This window comes from Pectinophora gossypiella, chromosome 8, assembly GCF_024362695.1.
Source record: "Pectinophora gossypiella chromosome 8, ilPecGoss1.1, whole genome shotgun sequence".
NCBI lineage: Eukaryota > Metazoa > Arthropoda > Insecta > Lepidoptera > Gelechiidae > Pectinophora > Pectinophora gossypiella.
In genome coordinates, this window is record NC_065411.1 from 13,141,778 (window position 1) to 13,164,924 (window position 23,147).

The 23,147-nt window shown below is 39.5% G+C and overlaps 1 protein-coding gene across 1 annotated transcript; it reads right to left on the reverse strand.

The window, feature by feature from the left end:
* On the reverse strand, positions 1 to 22,414 carry LOC126369192 (multiple inositol polyphosphate phosphatase 1-like). The gene is made up of 10 exons (XM_050013487.1): positions 22,262 to 22,414; positions 21,631 to 21,802; positions 10,494 to 10,636; positions 9,131 to 9,307; positions 7,798 to 7,917; positions 6,505 to 6,603; positions 3,073 to 3,201; positions 2,305 to 2,455; positions 929 to 1,127; positions 1 to 276 (listed from the first exon to the last, which is right to left on the reverse strand). Exons 1-10 carry the CDS (start codon positions 22,409 to 22,411, stop codon positions 39 to 41), a joined length of 1,578 nt encoding a protein of 525 aa, XP_049869444.1. The 5' UTR covers positions 22,412 to 22,414; the 3' UTR covers positions 1 to 38.
* Positions 22,415 to 23,147: the final 733 nt, after the last annotated feature.

Sequence of the window (23,147 nt, forward strand, 5' to 3'; positions counted from 1 at the left end):
CTGACAGATCTTTAAAGTAACAGCTTCAATAACCGACTTTACAACAAATACCTTGTAACAACAGCCAATATAACAGCGACGCCTAAATAAGAGTTCCTATTACCACCGTTGCATACGTCTAAGTTGCACTTGTCAGCTACTTCTCCAAATCGGCTCTTGACGTAAGACCAATCGCAAAGGCCGACTTTGCAACCATCAAGATACATTGTCTTCTCGTTTTCAAGGAATAGCACTTGATATCTATCGTTGTATTGGAAGTTACCGTTCGGTGTGCATCTGTAAGGAAATTAATCAAACTTTTAGCATAGAATAAGGAATAATACTACGTGTAGAACGGCAACTCTCCGCTCCCCACCAGCGGCTAAGTTAGGTTTACCTTAAGCCCCCTCGGTCTTACTTTAGTCTTCAATCGTATGGGCGTCAGACGTCACACACACAGATGCGCGTGTAAGAAAGATTTAAGTGTGCCCACGTAACCACAAACACGCACGCACGTACGCCCGCAAGTACGCCAAAACGCGTGCATGCTCGCAAGCATGCAAACCCGCACGCACGCAAGCGTTCAAACACGCACTCACGCATTGGCAAGCACACTTGCACACGTAGCAGTACACACATTTTTTGTCCTTGCTGACTATAGAGGGTGTTAGTGACATCATAATGAAAATTTTGAGGGATGATTCGGACCACGATTCTGAATTGATATCAAGTGAAATTTCCTGTCACAAAAGTATGGAACTCAAAATTATTTTAAAAATATACTACAATTTTCATGAATTTTCCTACAGGAAATTCTACTTAGAATCATGGTCTGAATCATCCCCCTCAGTATTTGTTACGATGTCACTAACACCCGTTATATTACTTGAGCCATGACTATTAATAACTCGGATACCAGAAATGTACACGTAAAGAGAAGATGACTTACTTGTAAAGTACAGCGGCGAGGTTGGCGTTGTAAGGCAGCATGCTGGAGGTGGCCCACTTGCGGGACTGCGCCGTGTTGGTGTGGTAGTTGTCGCCAGTCAGTGGGGCAGAGTCGCGATGGGTGCCCAGGGCTGCCAGGGTCATCAGGATGGTCGGCGCCTCCGTGAAGTGGATCACTGTGCGCGGCTGTTGGGGAGGCTCTGCAATAGGGAAATGTTAGGATCAGAATAACATTATCTATTGCTCACTGTGTAATCTATATAAATAAAAATGAATTGCTGTTCGTTAGTCTCGCTAAAACTCGAGAACGGCTGAACGGATCTACCTTATCTTGGTATTGAAATGTTTGTGGAGGTCTAGGGAAGGTTTAAAAGGCGAAAATAAGTATCTGCATTTGTTTATGATCTTGTTAAATTATTTGTGGTATAAATACAAATTAGAATTTTATTAAAAACAATTATGGTATACCTACTACCTTGAAAGTCGGCATGAAACTGTTTTGTACAATATGCGTTGCGCCAAACGACGTCATTTGAAAGCAGTTGTTGTATTTTTGGATGTTATCCAAGAAGTGTTTCGATTCATTAGAAAAGGGCTGTTTTGACGGTTTTCCCGGCAATTATTCTATAATGCCTTTATAAGGCTCTAAAATACATATGGTGATATCTATTGCTCACTGTGTAATTAAAAATATATTAAATGTAAGCAGGTTGAGTCCCAACAATATAGGTCTTTTCTCATAGGATTGACTCACCCATGATGAAGCATTTTATGCAGCCGTTGGTGAGGTAGTCGTAACTACTGTACCGTACTGTACTGTACAGTGGTTGAGCGTTGGGCTCACGATCCGGAGGTCCCGGGTTCGAATCCCGGTGGGGACATATCACAAATGATCCCTAGTTTGGTTAGGACATGATCCGTGCTTCGGAAGGCATGTTAAGCCGTTGGTTGCGGTTACTACTTACCGATGTAAGTACCTTTTACATGAGCCACGTGAGGGGCCGTTGGCGGCTCAATAATAACCCTGACACCTGCGGTTGTTGAGGTTGGTAATCCACCTCACAACCCACACGATAGAAGGACTACTGTACCGTCTTTAAATTTGTGAATAATATAGTTTTTAAGTGACTGTAACTAGTAAGTGAGCCTTTGCCCAATTAAATCTTAATATGGCCATTTCAGAAGATCTGCGCGCCCTAACGGATGTTCATAGACCATGGGGGTTAAAAAGGCCACATCAAAGCTTCCAAAAAAGCAATATTGGTGTTGTGAGGTAAACCTAGCTCAGCTGCTGGTTGGGGGCGGAGTATTGCTGTTCTATTCGTAGTATTATTTCTTATTCTCTGGTATGGGTTAAGTCCCATGTAGTTCGTTTACCTCGTTCGACGTGGTTGGTGAGGAAGTCCATCATATCCTTGACAAGAGTACAGCCTATCTGCTGGTTGATGGGTGTACCGTAGCCGTATTTGTAGTAGGTGTTCAGGTCTTCGGCGTACTCCAGGCGTTTCAGGTCCTCTCTTGTGAACGCCTGCGGAATATGTGAACCAATCAACCAGAGTCAATGTCACCGAGTTCTTAATAAGAATTATTGAAAATTCCACTTGATATTAACTCGGAACAGCCTCCGTGGTCTAGTGGTTAGAGCGTTAGGCTCACGGGTTCGATTCCCGATGGGGACATTGTCGAAATCACTTTGTGAGACTGTCTTTTGTTTGGTAAGGACTTTTCAGGCTTGAATCACCTGATTGTCCTAAAAAGTAAGATGATTCCGTGCTTCGGAGGGCACGTTAAGCCGTTGGTCCCGGCTATTAGTCGTAAAAACACCTCCACCAACCCGCAGTGGAGCAGCGTGGTCGAATATGTTATGGAGCATATCCCCTCCGGTTGATTGAGGGGAGGCCTGTGCCCAGCAGTGGGACGTGAATAGGCTGTTTATATTATGTTATGTTATGCAGCCGGGACCAACGGCTTAACGTGCCTTCCGAAGTACGGAAGAGCTGGAGATGAAAACTTTTTTTGTGGTCATCCATCCTATGACCGGCCTTTGCGAAAGTTGCTTAACTTCAACAATCGCAGACTGAGCGCGTTTACCGCTGCGCCACCGAGCTCCTCAAGAAGGAAGAAGAAGATAACGATAAAACTCACGGCACACCAGGGTGAAATCTGCGTGACGTCCCAAGCCTTGTTATACCGGCACATATTGTAGATGCGTCGGATGATGTCCTCGTGGATGTCCCAGCTGAAACCCAGCCGCTGGGATATGTTCGATATCATCTGGGGAGAAGAAAATACAATTAGTTCTTCATCATCATCATTTCATAAGCCTCAAACGCCTGTTTCAGATGACACATGCATACTGCAGGGTGTTAGTGACATCGTAACGAATACTTAGGGGGATGATTCAGACCATGATTCTGAGTTAATATTAAGTGGAATTTACCGTCGCAAAATTAACGATTTTTTTTTAGTTTTTTTAAATTATTTTCAATTTTATACTTTTGCGATGGAAAATTCCACTTGATATTAACTCAGAATAATCAGCTGAATCATCCCCCTCTCAGTATTCGTTACGATGACACTTACACCCCTTACAAGTACATACAGGTAGCCATGCAAGTAGGTATGGGTGTTAGTGACACCGTAACGAATAGGTACTGAGGGGGATGATTCAGACCATGATTCTGAGCTGATATCAAGTGGAATTTCCTGTTGGAAAATTCATGAAAAATTTAGTGTTCTTTTTAATTATTTTCCGTTCCATACTTTTGCCACGGAAAATTCCACTTGATATCAACACAGAATCATGGTCTGAATCGTCCCTCAAAGTTTTCGTTACGATGTCACTAACACCCTGTATACCTCGTATAACAAATAGACAACTAATCTCTGTAAAAGCCGCGGCATAAGCTGAGTGAGGACCTTTTATTCGGGACACCATCCACGACACATGGGAAACCGACATGACGTCACATTTAATTTAGATATTATAAGTTTCTGTGTTCTTTTCCATGTTTCTATATAGAAAATATTTCGTGTGTGCATTATTTGTCTTTTGATGTGATGTCGTTATAACATACATCATAACATAAACAGCCTATATACGTCCCACTGCTGGGCACAGGCGTCCCCTCAATCAATCGGAGGGGGTATGGAGCATACTCCACCACGCTGCTCCAATGCGGAATCATCTCCATTATTATTTCTCCGGATGTCATTATAATGTGTATAATGTAATCCGTGTTTGTGGTGTCCTAAATAATAAATGTTTCTTTCTTTCTTTATTTCTTTCTTTAAAAGTGTCCGCAGCGCATTTTGTCACAAGCGACGGCGTGTAACGACACTATACAACCGATATTGCACTTTATTTCAACAGCGATAACATGTTAATTTGAGGGACTGAACTTATACTATCTTATCTACTATTTACACCACGGTTTGGACACTTAAAAAAAAGAGACTTCTTAGCGAATGTGAGTCTATTTTTTTTGCACGGAATAGAAGAAAGAGGTTGGAAAGGTCTAAACGCGCATAAACTCTTTTACAAAAAAAATACAAAAATACTTGCATGATTCGTTCTTTGTCAAATCTTCAGGTTAGGTAAGCGGACTCTGTGAAAACGGGATAATGCTAGGGAACTGACGAACGAATCATAAATCCATTCATCATATTTTGTTGATCGGTGATTGAATGGTAAACAAATTCTGTTCTGGCTTATTTATTATTCGGATCGAAACTTTGACTCTATAGGGAGCAAAAATATTATTAATGAGGGTATCAATTAATTAGGTAAGTAAATGAAGACAAATCGCGTTTATGAGCCATAAATATCTTGCTTTCCATTTCCAGCAGCCTCCGTGGTCTAGTGGTTAGAGTGTATAGGGCCCACGATCTGGAGAGATTGTCGAAATCACTCTGTGTGACTGTCCTTTGTTTGGTAAGGACATTGCAGGCTTGAACTACTTGATTTTTCGTAAAAGTAACATAATTCCGTGCACCGGAGGGCACATTAAGCCGTTTGGTCCCGAAACACACACCTCGTCCAACCCGCAGTGGAGCAGCGTGGTGGAGTATGCTCCACACCCCCTCCGCTTGATTGAAGGGAGGCCTGTGCCCAGCAGTGGGACGTCCCTATACTTATAGGATGTTCATGTTTATGTTATCATCCTTTCTCCTTATCATAAATGGCAGTAACCTAATATAAGGTTACCTTTTGTTGATAAAGTACATTCTTTTATTGTCCGTTTCACCATTATCCTGCTTTTGTTTGGATTATTATTGCGAATCTTCAATAGACGCATTGTGATGGCCTAAACGGTTAGGTATTGTGCTGAATATATAATATATATTTATTTATTTAAGTGGGATAAACGTTTTAGGACTCAGTTATTTGCGCACTTAATAAGCACGTTGAATACACTTTGCTAAATGGAAGTCAAAAAAATTCATGAAAATTAATGTAATTTGCCGTAGAAATGAGGTCGTTGTGTAGCATCTGACGTGTTAAATTGAGTGATAGAGTGAGAAACAGTGTGATAAGAGCGAGATGTGGTGTAAACGATATAGTGACTAAGATTGAGAAGGGAATGTTAATCAACCGGAGGGGGTATGGAGCATACTCCACCACGCTGCTCCACTGCGGGTTGGTGGAGGTATTTTTACGGCTAATAGCCGGGACCAACGGCTTAACGTGCCCTCCGAAGCACGGAATCATCTTACTTTTTCGGACAATCAGGTAATTCAAGCTTGAAAAGTCCTTACCAAACAAAGGACAGTCTCACAAAGTGATTTCGACAATGTCCCCATTGTGAGCCTATCGCTAAACCACTAGACCACGGAGGTTGCCAACATAATAAGACGAAAATAATGACGTCATGGGTTTGATAAAACTACTAATAAGCGTGGATTCTAAAGTAGTTTAAAATCACTATTGCTTGCAAAGCGGCTTCGAGGTATTCGTTCGATAGAACTAGATGAACGGCTTAATCTGTTAATTGAACAGCAAGTCACGTGAATTGATCCATTTAGACATATTGTATTTCTGTGTTCATCATCATCACCAGCCCATTAACGTCCCCACTGCTGGGGCACTGGCCTTCCCTATGGATGGATAGGGAGATCGGGCCTTAAACCACCACGCGGGCCCAGTGCGGATTGGTGGTTATTAACGACTGCTGATGCAGCCGGGACCAACGGGCTTAACGCGCCTTCCGAAGCACGGAGGAGCTCGAGATGAAAACTTTTTTTTTGTGGTCACCCATCCTATGACCGGCCTTTGCGAAAGTTTCTGTGTTCACCACCAACATAATGTTTAGGTACTTAGGTACATCAATAAGGTTATAAATAATTCTAAATGTGATAGATTATGAAAGAAGAATAATATATGATGATGATAATGATGATAACATAGAGAAAATATACACAACATTAAGCTCATGATTACTTACTTATATCCCAAATGGTAGAAGAGAAGAACTAAGTACCCACGCCATTATAGGTGGTGAGCCGTATCGCCGTTTTTAGTCGAGCCAACTAAACTTAAGATAAATTAGAAAAATATACTTAATATTTTTAACGTACCTCTCTGTACTCTCGTTTCGACTCGAAGATAAACTGTTGGTAATAAGTCTCATTATTCTTCTCTACATCATTGATCCATGCGCTGCACGACTTGTATGGCTGAAATAAGAAATATAAATTGACGAAATTGACTGAAATAAATTCAACATTATAATATAAGCGCACGATTACCCTGGGGTAGTCAGATGTACAGTCATGAGCAATATAATGTACCCACTTTAGGACCCTGTCGCACTAACACATTTGACATTTAGTGAGACTTACAGTTCAATTTGTTAAAAAAGTTAATGTGACATGGTACCAAAGTGTATACATATTAATGCTCGTGACCGTACATCCATTACAAGAATATCCTCGCATGTGGTGGAGCCAAATTCAAATCAAGATCTATCGCATGGTACCTATAAGAAGACCAGGTACCTATGCTCAAAACTGACAGTTAGCATTTCAAGGTTAGTTTAGGTGACGTCATCCGACCCTGCGTTGCCATTACGTAAAAAATAAATTACCCACGTCCAATGTTTTTAATTTAATTACTTTGCAAGGAAATTTTGTAGTTTTAGTAAAAGATTTACGTACAGTTTTAATGATTTTTATATATCATGAGTCAGTATTTCACTTAATTTTCAATAATAAAATTTACGTCCTTGGAATGTTGGAGAGATACCAATTGAATGGTAACACTAACGTTATCAAGGGGCTAGTAATGGCGGCTTGTCATAGGATTGAGCATAAGTACCTGGTTTTGATCAACCATGATCTATTGGACGTATCTGTGGATGAGTGGTGAGTTAGTTAGTTTGTTATTCATAGTGACAATCACTTTCTTCGCCAGTCATCCCGTGACCATAGACGCTGCAATGCGCGGGACCAAAACGTTGAAAAAGTAACAAAACGAATACCATAATGGTATGATAGTATGGTATGACTATGGCCTATTCACAGACTAGGGTCATATACATTTATTTATTACCGTTCATACAGTGCTTCATACAAAAATGCGGCGAAAACTTGACGCGGTATATATACATTCAATAAAATCGCATCAAATTAAGAAAGTAAATGTTCCATCCTTCTTTTTTCTCTTTGAGCTTCTATTTTTGCAAGTTTTTCCACTCACTTCCTCGTGTTGCCAGTTCGGCGCCTAATCGCGCACTGAGGTAAACTACTGTCAACATCGCTATATTAACAGTAACTTTGCGACCCACTTTTTGAGCGCTAACGGTAGTAGTAAATCTATGTCATATAATCACAATCCACGTGAACATATTTATGTGATGATGACATTCTTACCATCAACAGCTTCTCATCAGTCTGCTTGACGATGTCCAGCTCCTCAGCCTGGGCGCGGAACAGACCCTCGGTGAACGCGCGGAATGACGTCTTTAGGCGCTCGTTGTTTACGAACTTGAACTGAAAGTAACAATTATAAACATAAGACCATAGCACCACGCCTGTATCCCTGAAAGGGTAGGCAGAAGTGTATACTACACCTACTCCTCACTTTTTTTTTAAGTCCCATATCCCATGGGGGCGAGCCTATTGCCATTAACCGGGCACAAATCCTGATATCAATTATCTACGATCCTCAGGAGCGGAACCAGCTTTTATGGTCAGGGTACAACAATTTTATCTAATTCTCTACGGAAATAGGTTGTCTGCAGCCAGGGGCCTGTTTAATAAAACTTACAATTGTAAATTACAATGACAATTTGATGTACATTGCGGAGTGTGTGATCAAGAATATTTTGCAGTTTCATATTAGCTACGCAATGAACATCAAATTGTTGTAATTTACAATTGTAAGTTTTATTAAACAGGCCCCAGGCTGCAGACAACCTATTTCCGTAGAGAATTAGATAAAATTGTTGTACCACCCATGACCCAACCGCTGGATCCGTCCATGTCCTTCGTTATATTCATTGTTTTTAATATTGCTTTGTATTTAATACAGCTTGTTAACAAAGAAGTAAAGTTTTCGTAAAAGACATTTTTAATGGAAATTCTAGGTCATTAAGTTCTTTATAGGTGGATGTGTTAGTCTTGATAACACGATGGCAACCTAAATTAAGAAAGACATGTTTTCATTAGCATGTCGCATGTCGTCATATAGGTCACGGCATGGCCTGGCAGTAATTTGTCTTCGGAAATATACCAACATAGTACCTAAGTTACTTTAAAGTTAGTTACCTACTTAGGCTATTTGATGTGATTTGTGACGATACATACAAGCATGAAAGCCGTCTTATCGGGAGGTCGCAGGTTCAAATACAATTCGAGCCTAAACCAATGATTTTCGAAATTGCCTTCGAATTCATCTTTTATCATGTGCTCAGCTGTCAAATCTTCAGGTTAGGTAAGGGGACCTCGTGAAAAACGGCTTTCAGAGTCCATGAAATTTCTGCCTCCAATTCTAAGCCAGCTGCTAGGCAGTGATGTACCTATGTACCCGTCGCTACGACCCTGAGGTTGGTTGAGGTCAGTCATCGACCTCATACAGCTACTACAGATGTATCAACGTAAGTTTACCAAGGTTTGCCACAATGTGGAGTCATCTTGTGGAGAGTCCTGGGAGAGGCCTACACCAAACAGTAGACGATTATCAGCTGATGATGATGAATCTCACCAAGTAATCATGCCGATTATTGGTGAGGAGTCCCGGGAACTTCTGCCTCCAAGCCTGAGCGAGCTGCTGGGTGGTGATGTAGCCGTCGCTGGTCAGGTCACCGGCGAAGGTCGCGTTGTGGCGAGGGTTCCACTCCCACCGACTCAGCAGGTTCACGTCTGATTGGCAGATCCTTTCCTGGACACGTTGAATGGATAGTTAGCATGATTTATCCTCTTTCGGCCAAGATTTTCAGACACAATGGTTATCAATGAGATTTGGATCTTTAAAGGTATTACGACTTTAAGCTGAACCAGCTATCAAAAATATCAATCAATAATACTTTATTGCACAAGAACATATATAAAGGACATAAACATACGAATAAAACATAAGCACAATAGGCGGCCTTATTGCTAAACAGCAATTTCTGCCAGGCAACCTTAGGGTGAAAGAAGATTATTCATTGGAGCACGGGCTGGTGCAATAAAAATATAATGATACCAACATAACAAAAAAAAGTATAATAAATAATATATACTTATCTAAAGAAATAATATAAATATAATAAAAATAAAAAAAAAATATATAAAAAATATAATATAATATCTTCCTGGTCATATAAAAACAGACAGAGAAACTACGTTATTTTTAACGTAAGGGATTATTTTATGGGTAATGAAGTGGGAAGTGGTAGTTCAGAGGCGGAGGACAGGAGTCCTAGTATGGCTTTGTAATAGACTACTCTGGGCGCCATCCCACTCGCGTCAGACAGAGTACTAAGGGGCGGAAGGCAAGAGAGAAACCACTGCCCTATTTTTCCCTAAAAAAGTAGCATGGAAATGCTGCACCGACAAGAGCGTGGCTCTTAAATTGATGATGATGATGAAGTGGGCTATTCAGTCGTTAGACTGTAACCGTATGGATCATTATATCCATCTAGAGACTTCGCACATAACTGTGATATATTGATAACTGTGATGAAGGATGTTCTCGATCTGCAGGTCCCAGGTTCGATTACCGGTGGGACCTATAACTAAAATCACATTGCAGGCTGATGACCTGATTGATCGAAAGTAAGATGATCCGTGCTTCGCAGACAGCCTCCGGGGTCCAGTGGTCCTGACACCAGGGTTGATGAGGTTGGTTCCACCTTACAAGTCTCACAACCCACACGATAGAAGAAGAAGTCGGTCCCGTGGTTACTATTTACTAAAGTAAGTAAGTATGTAGTCGTTGCATATAAGCCATGTCAGGGGCCTCTGGCAGCTCAATCGTATCCCTTCTACCAGGTTGATGAGGTCGGCCATAGACCTCATAAAACGAGAAAAGAAGAGGAAGCTCTTTATGTATGTATAAAAGAAGAATGCCAATAAATACTCACATCTCGAATGTTGTTGCGACTCCGATAGTTGTCGAGAATGTTATTCTTGAAGTCTGTCAACTTCTGCAGGTCAGATATCTCGTCGGCCTCAGGGTTGTGCGAGCCGTGGCGGTTCAACAACCACAGGGCCATGGGCTGGCAACCTGCAATGTAGCCTTTTATTGTTGATCGAAAATAGAAATATTTGAAAAAATGTTCTTTTTAAATTTATTTTTTTGAGTTCAGAATTTCATGGCTAAAACCAAGTAGGTACTAAAGTCTTCTTAGTTATTTTGCTTTTTATTTACTTAATCCATTTCCAAAAAAAATGTGTGTTGCCCAGACAGACTAATTAACTAGATATCTACTCCTATAAAAAAAACCACGTATGTAGTAGGTAGTTGTCTATGCTCCTACCTACCTTTACACGTCGAACAAACTGTGCAAATTACACTAATATGTTATAACTCGAGTTTGTTTTTTTTTGTTTGTTCATCGTATCAACAGTGGCTGCAAGTTGTCTTTGATTACTTGTGGCTCTGCCCACCCCATTAGGGATAACGGGCGTGAGTTTATGTATGTATGTATGTAACTCGAGTTTATAGTCAGGTTTAGTCTCTTTACCAAGTATTCTGTATTTATTCATTTAATTATTTTTCTTATTATTTTCTTTTTCCTCAAATAGTTATATTACGGTTTAGGTACGTAATTATGTGCGTAGACTTTAGAGCCCAGTTCTTTTTGTTTTTGATTCCCCAACCGGCTACAGCTGAAAATCAGCGTCATAGTCTAACTTACAGCTAGGCCGTGACATTTGCTGAGCTGAAGCCGTTTCAGCATTATGTATAATAAATATTAAGTAATTTAATTGCCTAAGTATGTTTTGTTAATTAGTGATAAGTATGCCGAATAAACGCGCTCGGTCTGCGATTGTTGAAGTTAAGCAACTTTCGCAAAGGCCGGTCATAGGATGGGTGGCCACAAAAAAAAGTTTTCATCTCGAGCTCCTCCGTGCTTCGGAAAGCACGTTAAGCCGTTGGTCCCGGTTGCATTAGCAGTCGTTAATAACCATCAATCCGCACTGGGCCCGCGTGGTGGTTTAAGGCCCGATCTCCCTATCCATCCATAGGGAAGGCCGGTGCCCCAGCAGTGGGGACGTTAATGGGCTGATGATGATGCCGAATAAATATTTTTTCTTTCTTTAATTATACGAGTTGATTATGATGTGATGCAATTACAAGAATCGTCTAATGCAACACATCGTGATATGGTTGTCGAGTGAATCCCGTAATAAACCTCGTTGGTAGAATTAAAATAGATCACATGATCCGAATTATGGCGGATGTAGCTTTGTTTATGTGACTGTTATATTATCCTATAGTGTCAAGTTCCCTAAATAATTAATTACGAAAATGGAAAAAGAGTCTTCTTTGATAACTGGTTATCAAACAGCGAAGAAAATTCTTTTTTCATAACTAGTTATGAAAATTTGGTTACGAACGTGGACGAAGGGGTCAAGCCCTTTACAGGCACATACTTTTTACTTGACTACGGTAAAGGGGGTCTATATCTCGTTCAATTCTCAATTATTTATTGCATTCCATGAGTATAATGGTGTGTTACATAGGCATAGGAACCATAACATGGACCCTGTAGGGCACAGCAACGTTGAAGGGAAGAGAGGAAGTGTGTATTAAAATTAAAACTTATCATTTAAAAAATCGTGTACAGTATAATAGCTCTTTTTAATTAGCATTGTTTTTAGATTTTTTATAAATAAATTAGTTTTAGTTTCATTTCTTAAGTACTTAGGGAGCTTATTATATATTTTAATGGACATTGCTAATGGGCTCGTGGCGTGTAATTTTAGCCTAGAACACACTTGTCCTAAAACTGTTATTTTTAACAAAAAGTTTATTTACTATGTAGCCTTTGGAAGCAGCGTGGTCACTCCCGACACGAGCATATCAAATTGCTTACTGGGAGATCCACAATTTTGATATTGTTTATTTATTTAATTTTTTTAAATTATTTTTATTATTTAGTTATTTAAAACGTAGGTTTAAACTTGGGGGGATAAAAAGGTGCACTTTCTTTTATTTTATAATTTACAATATTACTTTTCTAGATGAATTTTTCTAGACGAGGAGTGGAAATCTGTTATTCGAACCCTATAGTCCAATAGGGGATAAAAGGATTATCTAGAAGAAGATGAAGGGATAGTAGCCGGGACCGACAGTTTAACGTGCCTTCCGAAGCACAGATCATCTTACTTTCGGACAATCGGGTGATCAGCCTGCAATGTCTTAACCAAACTAATGATCACAAAGTGGTCTTTGTGGTATGTCCCCAGCGGGAATCGAACCCGGGTCCTCCAGATCGAGAGACCAACGCTCTAACCACTAGACCACTGATGGAACTTGATAGACAGGTGACCCTTCTGTAAAGCATATGTAATTATAGTAAAGCAAAGTTGGTACTAAAATAGACCACATATCTACCAGCATGGTAAACGCAGTAACACAGTTTACCTTCCGTAATAAAATAGCTAATTACGGCTTTGATCACCTATGTTATCTACGGTACGTTCTACTTTCGTGGAACTATAAAACTAAATGGGTTCAGGAACCCAACGTGGCTATGCTGATGTTTCTGGCCTGTGGGTAATGCTTTTTGTGTGTCTGTTACATTACATTACGGCTAGCCGTTTTGTAATGCGGCGGGTCAACAATTAGCTGCATTGAATACGGCTGAATGAATAAAAAGCTAAAAATGCAAGGCAGACATATTGTAGAACGTCTTGGAATGACAATCCGGCTAATTATTGACCCGTCGCATTACAAAACAGCTATCCATAACCACACCCCGGACACTTCATACGACACACCTCGTTTTACACAGACACCGCACAATGATGTTATCGTACACGCGCGTCTGTGTGTGTGACCTCTGACGCCTTTCTATTCAAGTCTAAACTATGTCCGAAGGGGGGTGAGGTAAACCTAGCTCAGCCGCTAGAGGGGAGCGGAGAGTTGCCGTTCTATACGTAGTATTATTCCTTATTCTATGCCATAACGTAATGCGGTTGAGGTCACAATCTGGTTGCGGCATACTCGTATCTGATTTATTTGGAAGCTTTAGAGATGAGAGCTTCCAAATAAATGAGATACGAGAAACGTTCAGCTGTGAGTCAATCAGGGAATGTAATAAATATCCTTATTAATCCAAGTGTTGAAGGCCGATTCGACAATCTTCGAAATGTCCATGCGCCTGTGATGATTTGTAGTTGTACGGTTTTAATTAAGTACTTATTAGGTATATAATATTATTGTTACTGATGTCGCTAACTGGCGTATCTGAATTTTTTGGCGAATCTGAATTGCACCTTTCGCTATTGTTAATAAGACAAAGAATATTTTAGCAAAATATTGCAGATACGTCAGTTTGCAAAATCAGCCACGTTATGTATGTCATGGTTATGGTTATTTAAGTTTTAATAAAACGATAATATTCGTACTATCATGACCAAAATTGACTCTAATGTGACCTCAAATGTTTATGATGGTAGGAAATTAGTTCATAGCGGAGAAAATTGGCATCTTTTTGCGGTGGAGGCCAAATCTACTTAAGTGCTTCACTGTTCTAGAAAACCGACATTAAAACAAAGATTATACCTAGAGAGGTCATCGGACCACAAATTCGCGAACGCAAATTTTGCGCTAACAGCGAAACAAAGTCATCATTTTTCGCCTGTTTTAATGTAGACAGAACTAATTGTTCTAGATCTAAAAGGAGATAAATAATGTCTAAATGAGTGCTAAATGGTGACCTCAGCCCTATTAAGGTCTATTTGTCAATGGTGAATTAGACCATCGATTCGTTCCGCGTGCCAGATCGTATCGGCATGATGAATGCTACTTAGCAGAATTAAATATGAGGGACTTTCCAGGTTACATAAACTGCCTATATACGTCCCACTGCTGGGCACAGGCCTCCCCTCAATCAATCGGAAGGGGGAATGGAGCATACTCCACCACGCTGCTCCACTGCGGGTTGGTGGAGGTGTTTTTACGGCGAATAGCCGGGACCAACGGCTTAACGTGCCCTCCGAAGCACGGAATCATCTTACTCTTTCGGATAATCAGGTGATTCAAGCCTGAAAAGTCCTTACCAAACAAAGGACAGTCTCACAAGTGATTTCGACAATGTTCCCATCGGGAATCGAACCCGGACCTCCAGATCGTGAGCCTAACGCTCTAACCAAGACCACGGAGGCTGTTATGTTTCCAGGTTACGTTCCTCAAGAACATTATAGATGGCGCTGTACATATTTTTCTTCGTTTCACCTTCTAATTTCATGGATAACATACGTATTCATCTATTTATATTTGTTTTTGATTATAAATGATGACCCCTTTTCTTACACCCAGCCACAATTACATCTTCAGATGTAATTAGTTAGCAATGTAATTCTATACCATATTATGATCCAAAAATCAAGCAGCAATTGTTTTTATATTTGCTTCTGCCATTACGTTGCATTTTGGAATAATTATGTAGGAATGGTAGGCTGAATGAAAAGTAACGCAAAGGTTTGTGAAAGAGAGAGCGACGAGTGAGCGAGAGAGAAGAGAGAATTGCGGAATGACAGGGAAATGGCGGACGGTTGTTTTTAAAGAGGAAAATGTAGAAGACCTTAAAACGTTCTAAAATAAACAAAGTTAGAAATAATAATCGTTTTCTTCATGCCCAATCCCACAATTTTATACCCGAGTAATGAGAAAATAGGTAATTATGACGTTAAAGCTGAACAACGCCATCTATTTTGTTTTTCGTGAACGTAGCCTGGAAAGTCCTTAAGTCTTACGCTGTAAAAGAATCTATCTGCAAGCCACAGCTTAACTGCTTCGCGAAAATTGAGTTTACAGTATTTTAAAGTATCCCGAATATCCGGTAATTTATCAAATCAAATCAAATCAAATATACTTTATTGCACACAACATACAAAACAAATAAAAATAATAATAATATTTAATATTTATTAAATATTTTTGTACACATGTAAAAACTGTCAGTATTTGTGGAATTATTGAGGACAGAAGAGGCAAGATGATTGGACACCTAATAAGACGCGACGAATTTATTAAAAACATCATAGAAGGAAAGCTAGAAGGAAAGAGGAAGGGGAATACCAAGAAGAGCTTACATGGAACAGATTGAAGTACTGTAGATTGATTGTACTGTATTCATGTGTTATGTCTGATTGTTGAAATTCTAGTTCTGTGCAATAAAGTATATTTGATTTGATTTGATTTGATTTGATTGAAGAAAAGGTTAACGTCGTGTCTTATAGGGAAGTCAAGGAATTGGCCTTTGATAGACTGGAATGGAAAATGCTACACCGACAAGAGCGTGACTCGTAAATTGATGATGATGATGGAAAAGCTGTCATTAGAGGGTATTTTTGTAATTTAATGCAATATAATTTACGAGTACTTACCTTAGTATAATATAATAAACTAAGTACTTCTTACTAATTACTCGTAGCAATATTCGGTTCTGAACAAGAAGCAACTATTAAAAGTTGAACAAACGCTAAATATTGTTTTGTATTTTGCATAAGCCCACGTGTCTAGAGTCTTAATCACGAAGACCATTCATAAATTCGTCAATGATTAAAATCTCAAATACTTGGATCATTATCATAACCAAACGTTACTCACAGACACGTAATGACTGACAAGATTGAGACATACGCTTTCTCTTTCATTGATTATACGAATATCTACATAGTGATGTGTAATTTACTTTTGAAACAATAGTTAGTGCCCACAGCTTTCTTTTTTGTGTTACAACCATAGAATAAAAAATACAATGGTAACTTCCCCGCACCAATTCGTATCGGGCGCCGACTTCACCCCTTCTGTCTTCCAACCCGAAGGTAAACCAGCCCAATACAGAAATGTATTTCTTGGGAATGTGTGTTTCATAATGATGTTTTTTAATAATTTATGATCCAAACATAAATCCGAAAACAAATTAAAAAATCATTGATTCCGTCTCCGTGGCCTAGTGGCCAACGCAGTCCGTGGTCCAGTGGTTGAGATTTGGGCTTACGATCCGGAGGCCCTGGGTTCGAATCCCGGTGGAGACATCACAAAAATTACTTTGTGATCCCTAGTTTGGTTAGGACATTACAGGCTGTTCACCTGATTGTCCGAAAGTAAGATGATTCTTGCTTCGGAAGGCACGATAAGCCGTTGGTCCCGGTTACTACTTACTGTTGAAAGTATGTAGTCGTTACATGAGTCATGTCAGGGGCCTATGGTGGCTCGATAATAACCCTGACACCAGGGTTGATGGGGTTGGTAATCCACCTCACAACCCACACGATAGAAGAAGATTGATTCCGTTCCGTACTGGGATTCTAACCTGCGACCTCACAGTGAGAGCCGAGCGTTCTACCAAATGGGCCACCACGGCTCGGTTGGTTTGTCAAACAGTTTAATCTTTCCAGTGTCGACGTATTTCGATCTAATTTCGATGGTAACTTTATTATTGAAAACTGACACAGTTTGGAAGGGATCCAACAATACATTTTGCTCATTACCTTCGGTTTAAAATAACGATGTACGTCGCGGGCCTTTGAAAGTTAATACTGTGGAAAATTAGTTCACACCGTGACACGTAGGGATCGGTGCTAATTATAAAAAACGGGGTGATCGTGCGTGTGCATATGGTAACCCTGAACATATTCCTGTCATTGATCGACGTGTAAGGTAAATTTGAATCGAGTAAAATGTTTACGAGTCATTGCATCACTGGCCGAAATTAAAAATACAAAAAAAAAGAAAAATACAGGGTGTTAGTGACATCGTAACGAAAACTTTAAGGGATGATTCAGGCCATGATTCTGAGTTGATATCAAGTGGAATTTTCCGTCGCAAAAGTATGGAACGGAAAATAATTTAAAAAGGCACTAAAATTTTCATGACTTTTCCGACGGGAAATTTCACTTGATATACCTAGACTCAGAATCATGGTCTGAATCATCCCCTTCAGTATTCGTTACAGTGTCACTAACACCCATACCTACTTGTATGGCTACCGTATGTACTTGTACGGTATGTAAGTGACAACGTAACGAATACTGAGAGGGATGATGCAGCTGATTATTCTAAGTTAATATCAAGTGTAATTTTCCATCGCAAAAGTATAGAATTGAAAATAATTAAAAAAAAAAACTAAAAAAAAAACATGAATTTTACGACGGAAAATTCCACTTGATATTAACTCAGAATCATGGTCTGAATCATCTCCCTGAGTATTCGTTACGATGTCACTAACACCCTGTATATAATCATTCCGTGTGTGTTGTTGGACAATACAAAATACCCATCAAAGACTTTTATGTATAAAAGGAGGCCCATCTCCTCGTATGTATGGTTTATTTCAGAGTAGGTACCTTATTTTGAATAGAAATTAGCGCTGATTCATGTACACACCATCTAATTTTATTTTAAGTTATATCTGTCATTTTCTTATCCGCCGAAAAGGGAAGGGACGCGTAATCGACAGGCATAAAATTTATGGAACATACGTCAATTTTAGGCAGTAATTTTAATCCCTCCCAAAATGTTATATTGGCTAGTAACCCGACAGAATTAAGTGGCCAGCACACGGCAAATGGATTGCATATGAGCGAGATGCCTATTTTATTCGCCCGGGTAAAATGACGGAGGTATGAGGTGTCTCCAGGAATCGGGGCAATTATTAATTATTAAATAATTATTAATTATTATATTGTATTTTGTTGGGTTACACAAAAAGAAAAAAAATACATTCTGCTACTATCATCCCGAGATTATGATGACTAGTCCGGGCGTAGAGTAAAGAATAATACTCGAGATAGTCGTATGCAATACAGCCGATAGTTTGATACTGTGGTTTGATACTATAATCTCAAAACCTATAGCAAAATACATTGGGTACCGGAACATAGAATTTTCACCTGTTTGGTAACCAATAGTCGTTCTAAGTTACTTTAAAGGTCGTTAATATTCGAGAATGATCCAAAGTGGAATTAAACAGGAAACCTTTTACCGATACGGTGCCTTTTACAATTCCTGACGTGCAAGAGGTAACTTTGTTACATAACGTTAGTGTTACTATGGATACAGAAGTCCAAAGTCTCTACCTACCTCTGTGGGAAGTTGGCGTGGATTATAACGCAAGTAAGTAAAGTTATTGGACGGATACGATGAACCGTATGGTAACAGGTGGCCATTGCTAACAGACTGCCTTTGGTTAGGCCATCATCATCATCATCTCCCTAGCATTATCCCGTTTTTCACAGGGTCCGCTTACCTAACCTGAAGACGACAAATCCGGTTTTTTACAAACGCGACTGACTGTCTGACCTCCCAACCCGCGAAGGGAAAACCAGCCCAATACAGCACATACCTCCGATAATGCATTTCATCAACAAACATCATCCCTAAAGTTTACGAATCCAGGGTTAAAACTTATTTCAGTACCGGTATTAAAATAATGTCAAAATTGACCGGGATCCCGGTAATACCTAATTGATCGCGCATTAGGTACCTTAAGGTACCTTAAGAAAGCCCAGGTCAAGAGTAGGTACTCTAAACCGGAGAGCATGCTTGAAGACTTTGGTGAGAGTAGAGTAAGCGAAAGTGGTGTGTGAGGGTCATAGTAGGTGGTATTCCGTGGTCTCTGCTTACCCCAACGGGAAATAAGCGTGATGTTTTGTGTGTATCATAAGTAAGTTTTGTTTATTTTGTTTTGTTCTAATCCTACTTAGTGCGTGGTGGAGTATGCTCCCTCCGGTTGATTGAGGGGAGGCCTGTGCCCAGTGGGACGTATACAGGGTGTTAGTGACATCATAACGAAAATTTTGAGGGATGATTCAGACCATGATTCTGAGGTAAAATGTCAAGTGGGATTTTCCGACGCAAAATTCATGTTTTTTGCGTTTTTTTTAATTATTTTCAATTTTATACTTTTGCGATAGATAATTCCACTTGATATTAACTTAGAATAATGAGCTAAATCACCCCCTCAGTTTTCGTTATGATGTCATTTACACCCCTTACAAGTACACGTGATAGTGAATACTTTTGCGACAGAAAATTCCACTTGATATCAACTCAGAATCATGGTCTGAATCCTCCCCCAAAGTTTTCGTTACGGTGTCACTAACACCCTGTAAGGCTATTATATGTTATATATACTAATCGTAATTCGGCGAAAAGTTACATAATGTGAATAAGAGTCTTTATTAAGACTTTCGTAGACTCAAATAATTTCTCTCCGTGGTAGTTAAATAGAAAGATGTGAAGAGCAGCGGAAGGCGTTTTAAAATCGAAAGTCAAAACAATCAAGAACCGGTTTGGGCAGCGCAGCGTTGTCTTGGTTTGTTGCGTCAAATCAGCGGTAGCATATACGACTTACTCGTCTAATTTTTGCCCGAATTCTGCGTTATTTAGTAGGCAACGGCCTCCGCGGTGCAGTGGTTTGAGCGTTGGGCTCACGATCCGGAGGTCCCGGGCTCAAATCCCATTTCAGTGGTTTAGAGTTCGAGCCGCGATTCGGTCCCATGACACTGCGATGTAAGTTACGCGTTTTCCGATTACAATCACTGTTTCTTCTGCTGCAAGTATTTCTTTGATAAAAAAAATGCTCATTAATTCCCGGTGGGGACATATCATCAAAATCACTTTGTGATCCCTAGTTTAGTTAGGACATTACAGGCTGATCACATGATTGTCCAAAAGTAAGACGATCCGTGTTTCGGAAGGCACATTAAGCCGTTGATCCCAGTTACTACTTACTGATGTAAGTACGTAGTCGTTACATGAGTCTTGTCAGGAGCCTATGGCGGCTCAATAATAACCCGGACACAAGGGTTGATGGGGTTGGTAATCCACCTCACAACCCACACGATAGAAGAAGAAGTAGGTAGGTATATACATGTCTACCTAATAACTGCAAATGTTTGTCTACCATGCGTAATAAAATCACTTGATGACTGTAATTAGTTATAATTTCCTCGTACTAGCTACTCATTAGATAAGAGGTATATTTTTTAAAACTAGTTATGGGAAATGAGAATAACACAATAGTAGGCTAATGTTAATCCGTGACTAGTGCGATTGAGAAACTTATAGACGCAAGGATAAGCAGAAATCTTCAGTGAGGATGGTCGTGGGTCTTTATTACCTATTTTTGACATAAACTCACGCCTACTTCTCACCGGAACACACCCCGGACACTTCATACAAACAACCTCGTTTTACACAGATACTACACATTGACGTTATCGTACACGCGCATGTGTGTGTGTGACGTCTGACACCATACGATTGAAGTCTAAACTATGTTCAAGGGGAGGTGAGGTAAACCTAGCTAGGTCAGCCGCTAGTGGGGAGCGGAGACTTGCCGTTCTATATGTAGTATTATTTCTTATTCTATGCCGGGGAGTAAGCAAAACTAACTCACTTTTTTGGTCTCCTCCACATTCATTAATCCTTAAATACACACGCATAAGTTATGTTATGATGATAGTGGCCCTGACTCCTGCAGACACCTAATTTTATTTTAAGTTATCGGTCCTTACCTGTCATTTTCTTATCTGGCGAATAAGAAAGTGATGGGAATAACTTAAAATAAAATTAAGTGTCTGCCGGCATCAGGGCCAATTTCATTGATATTTAATATCTATCTTTTAAATTGAATCCCACAGATAAGTGCGTCTGTTGTTTCTTGCTTTACATTCAAACAATTTTCTATGAAATGCCTGGGAAACTTAGCCAAGCGTTAAAATTGATCGTGAATAGTTTACGGTGACTACCTACTTAGATATCCATAAAATAATGTACTTATGTTACTCTTATATATAAACTGAAGAAGTAGACAGGTACGCGTGTCGAAAAAAATATTTACACAAATGTTCGACCGGACACTTACTTACATTTTATACTACCTATGTCACCTATGTTACTAACCAACGAATTAAAAAATAAGCGCAATGAGAAAAGAGATTTTATGCGATGGTTAAAAAATAATAATCAAAGAGTTTTTAACCAAAGAGACTTTAGTCATAGTCTTATTTATTTTCCTTTTGCCAGTTACTTACCAGGAACATCGTGCGTCCGTACTGCAGGAATCCCTTTGTTGGCGAACAGGTATGCTGTTTTCAGACCGAAGAGGAGATAGGGGTCTTCATCAACGGAAAGACAGGTCTCCCTTTGACCCTGAACCAGGGATACCAGCGCCAACACCGCCAATATTGACCTCCCCATATTTGACTGGAAAGGTAATATTTTCGAAACTAACTAAACTATTTGGATAGAAATGACAGGAGATAAGTAGGTAAGTAGTTTTCTCGAATTCTAATATTAGGTAACTCAGTTCAAAGTCAAGGTTAACTACTTTAAGTTGATGTAAGCCACTCGCATAATTATTATTTGATATAAGAAGGCACCTAAGTTTTATAATAACAATAATAATTTATAACATTATTTTCTTCAAAGTTATGTTTATGTAGTTAATAAAATAAATGAATTAACTAAAGTGTAGTATTAATACTACTTATCGCTCTCAAAGTAGGTAGGTACTAGTAAAGGGAAATGTGACCGCTATGGTTTGATTCAGCAACTTTAACGTAAACACATAACAATGGCGCCAAAACACATATCCGACACTATGTGAACACACAAAATGCATCACTTAAAAAAACTTAATACACAAATTGGCGGGAAGGATACCTTTACGCGGGATTCGGGATAATATTCGATTTGTCTATGGTTCGAATAGAGAACGCGCGGGAAACGCGGCGTCACCCGGACGCAATGGCGATCGTACTGACTGCCTCTACCTACGGAGCGAGAGGCGAGAGGCATATAGCCAAACAACATACCTCGATGGTACCTCTACTATGCCTGCTCTACCACCTGGATTGACACTCCCACAATAATGAATGAAATGCGGTTACGGTACTTTGCCAACGTGCAGGCATTACTCACGTAATATTCGTAACTTTGGATAATAATCGTAACGTTATAGAAAGCATGGTAGACTAAGCAGTTCCGAGCAGTTACATCTTTAAAATGCATCAATAAAATGAGGCAGCTTAATCATAACATAAGATACCGATTAGGTATCCACATTGGATGTAAGTTTGAAGGTCGTGTGTGGTAATTTTTACCCAATTACGGAGAAACAAAAAGGAGGGTTGTACTCACAACATCTATTCGGGAATTTGGGCTTAGTAAAGAATGCAAAAAAGTTATAATAATACTCGACAGCCGCAGTGATAGGACCGCTTTTCTATAAAGCTTTTTTGTCATGAACTATAAATAGAAGATAGATAGAGTACTTATAAGTAAATTTTCATTTACCTAACAAGAAAAATCCACATTTTTGTGTTCATACCTAAGGATTTTTTTTAAATTTGTAGTAAGTACGTTCGTAAGTATTAACAATAAAATAATAATTGTTTATTTTCAAAGACCCATTATAAATCTTTGTAATATTATTACGAACAAAACATTGCTTAATTTGTAATTGACGTTAGGTATAAATTGCATTCAATAACTTTAATACATGCATACCTATCTACGTCAACCACAATAGTTATTATTCAATTTACAT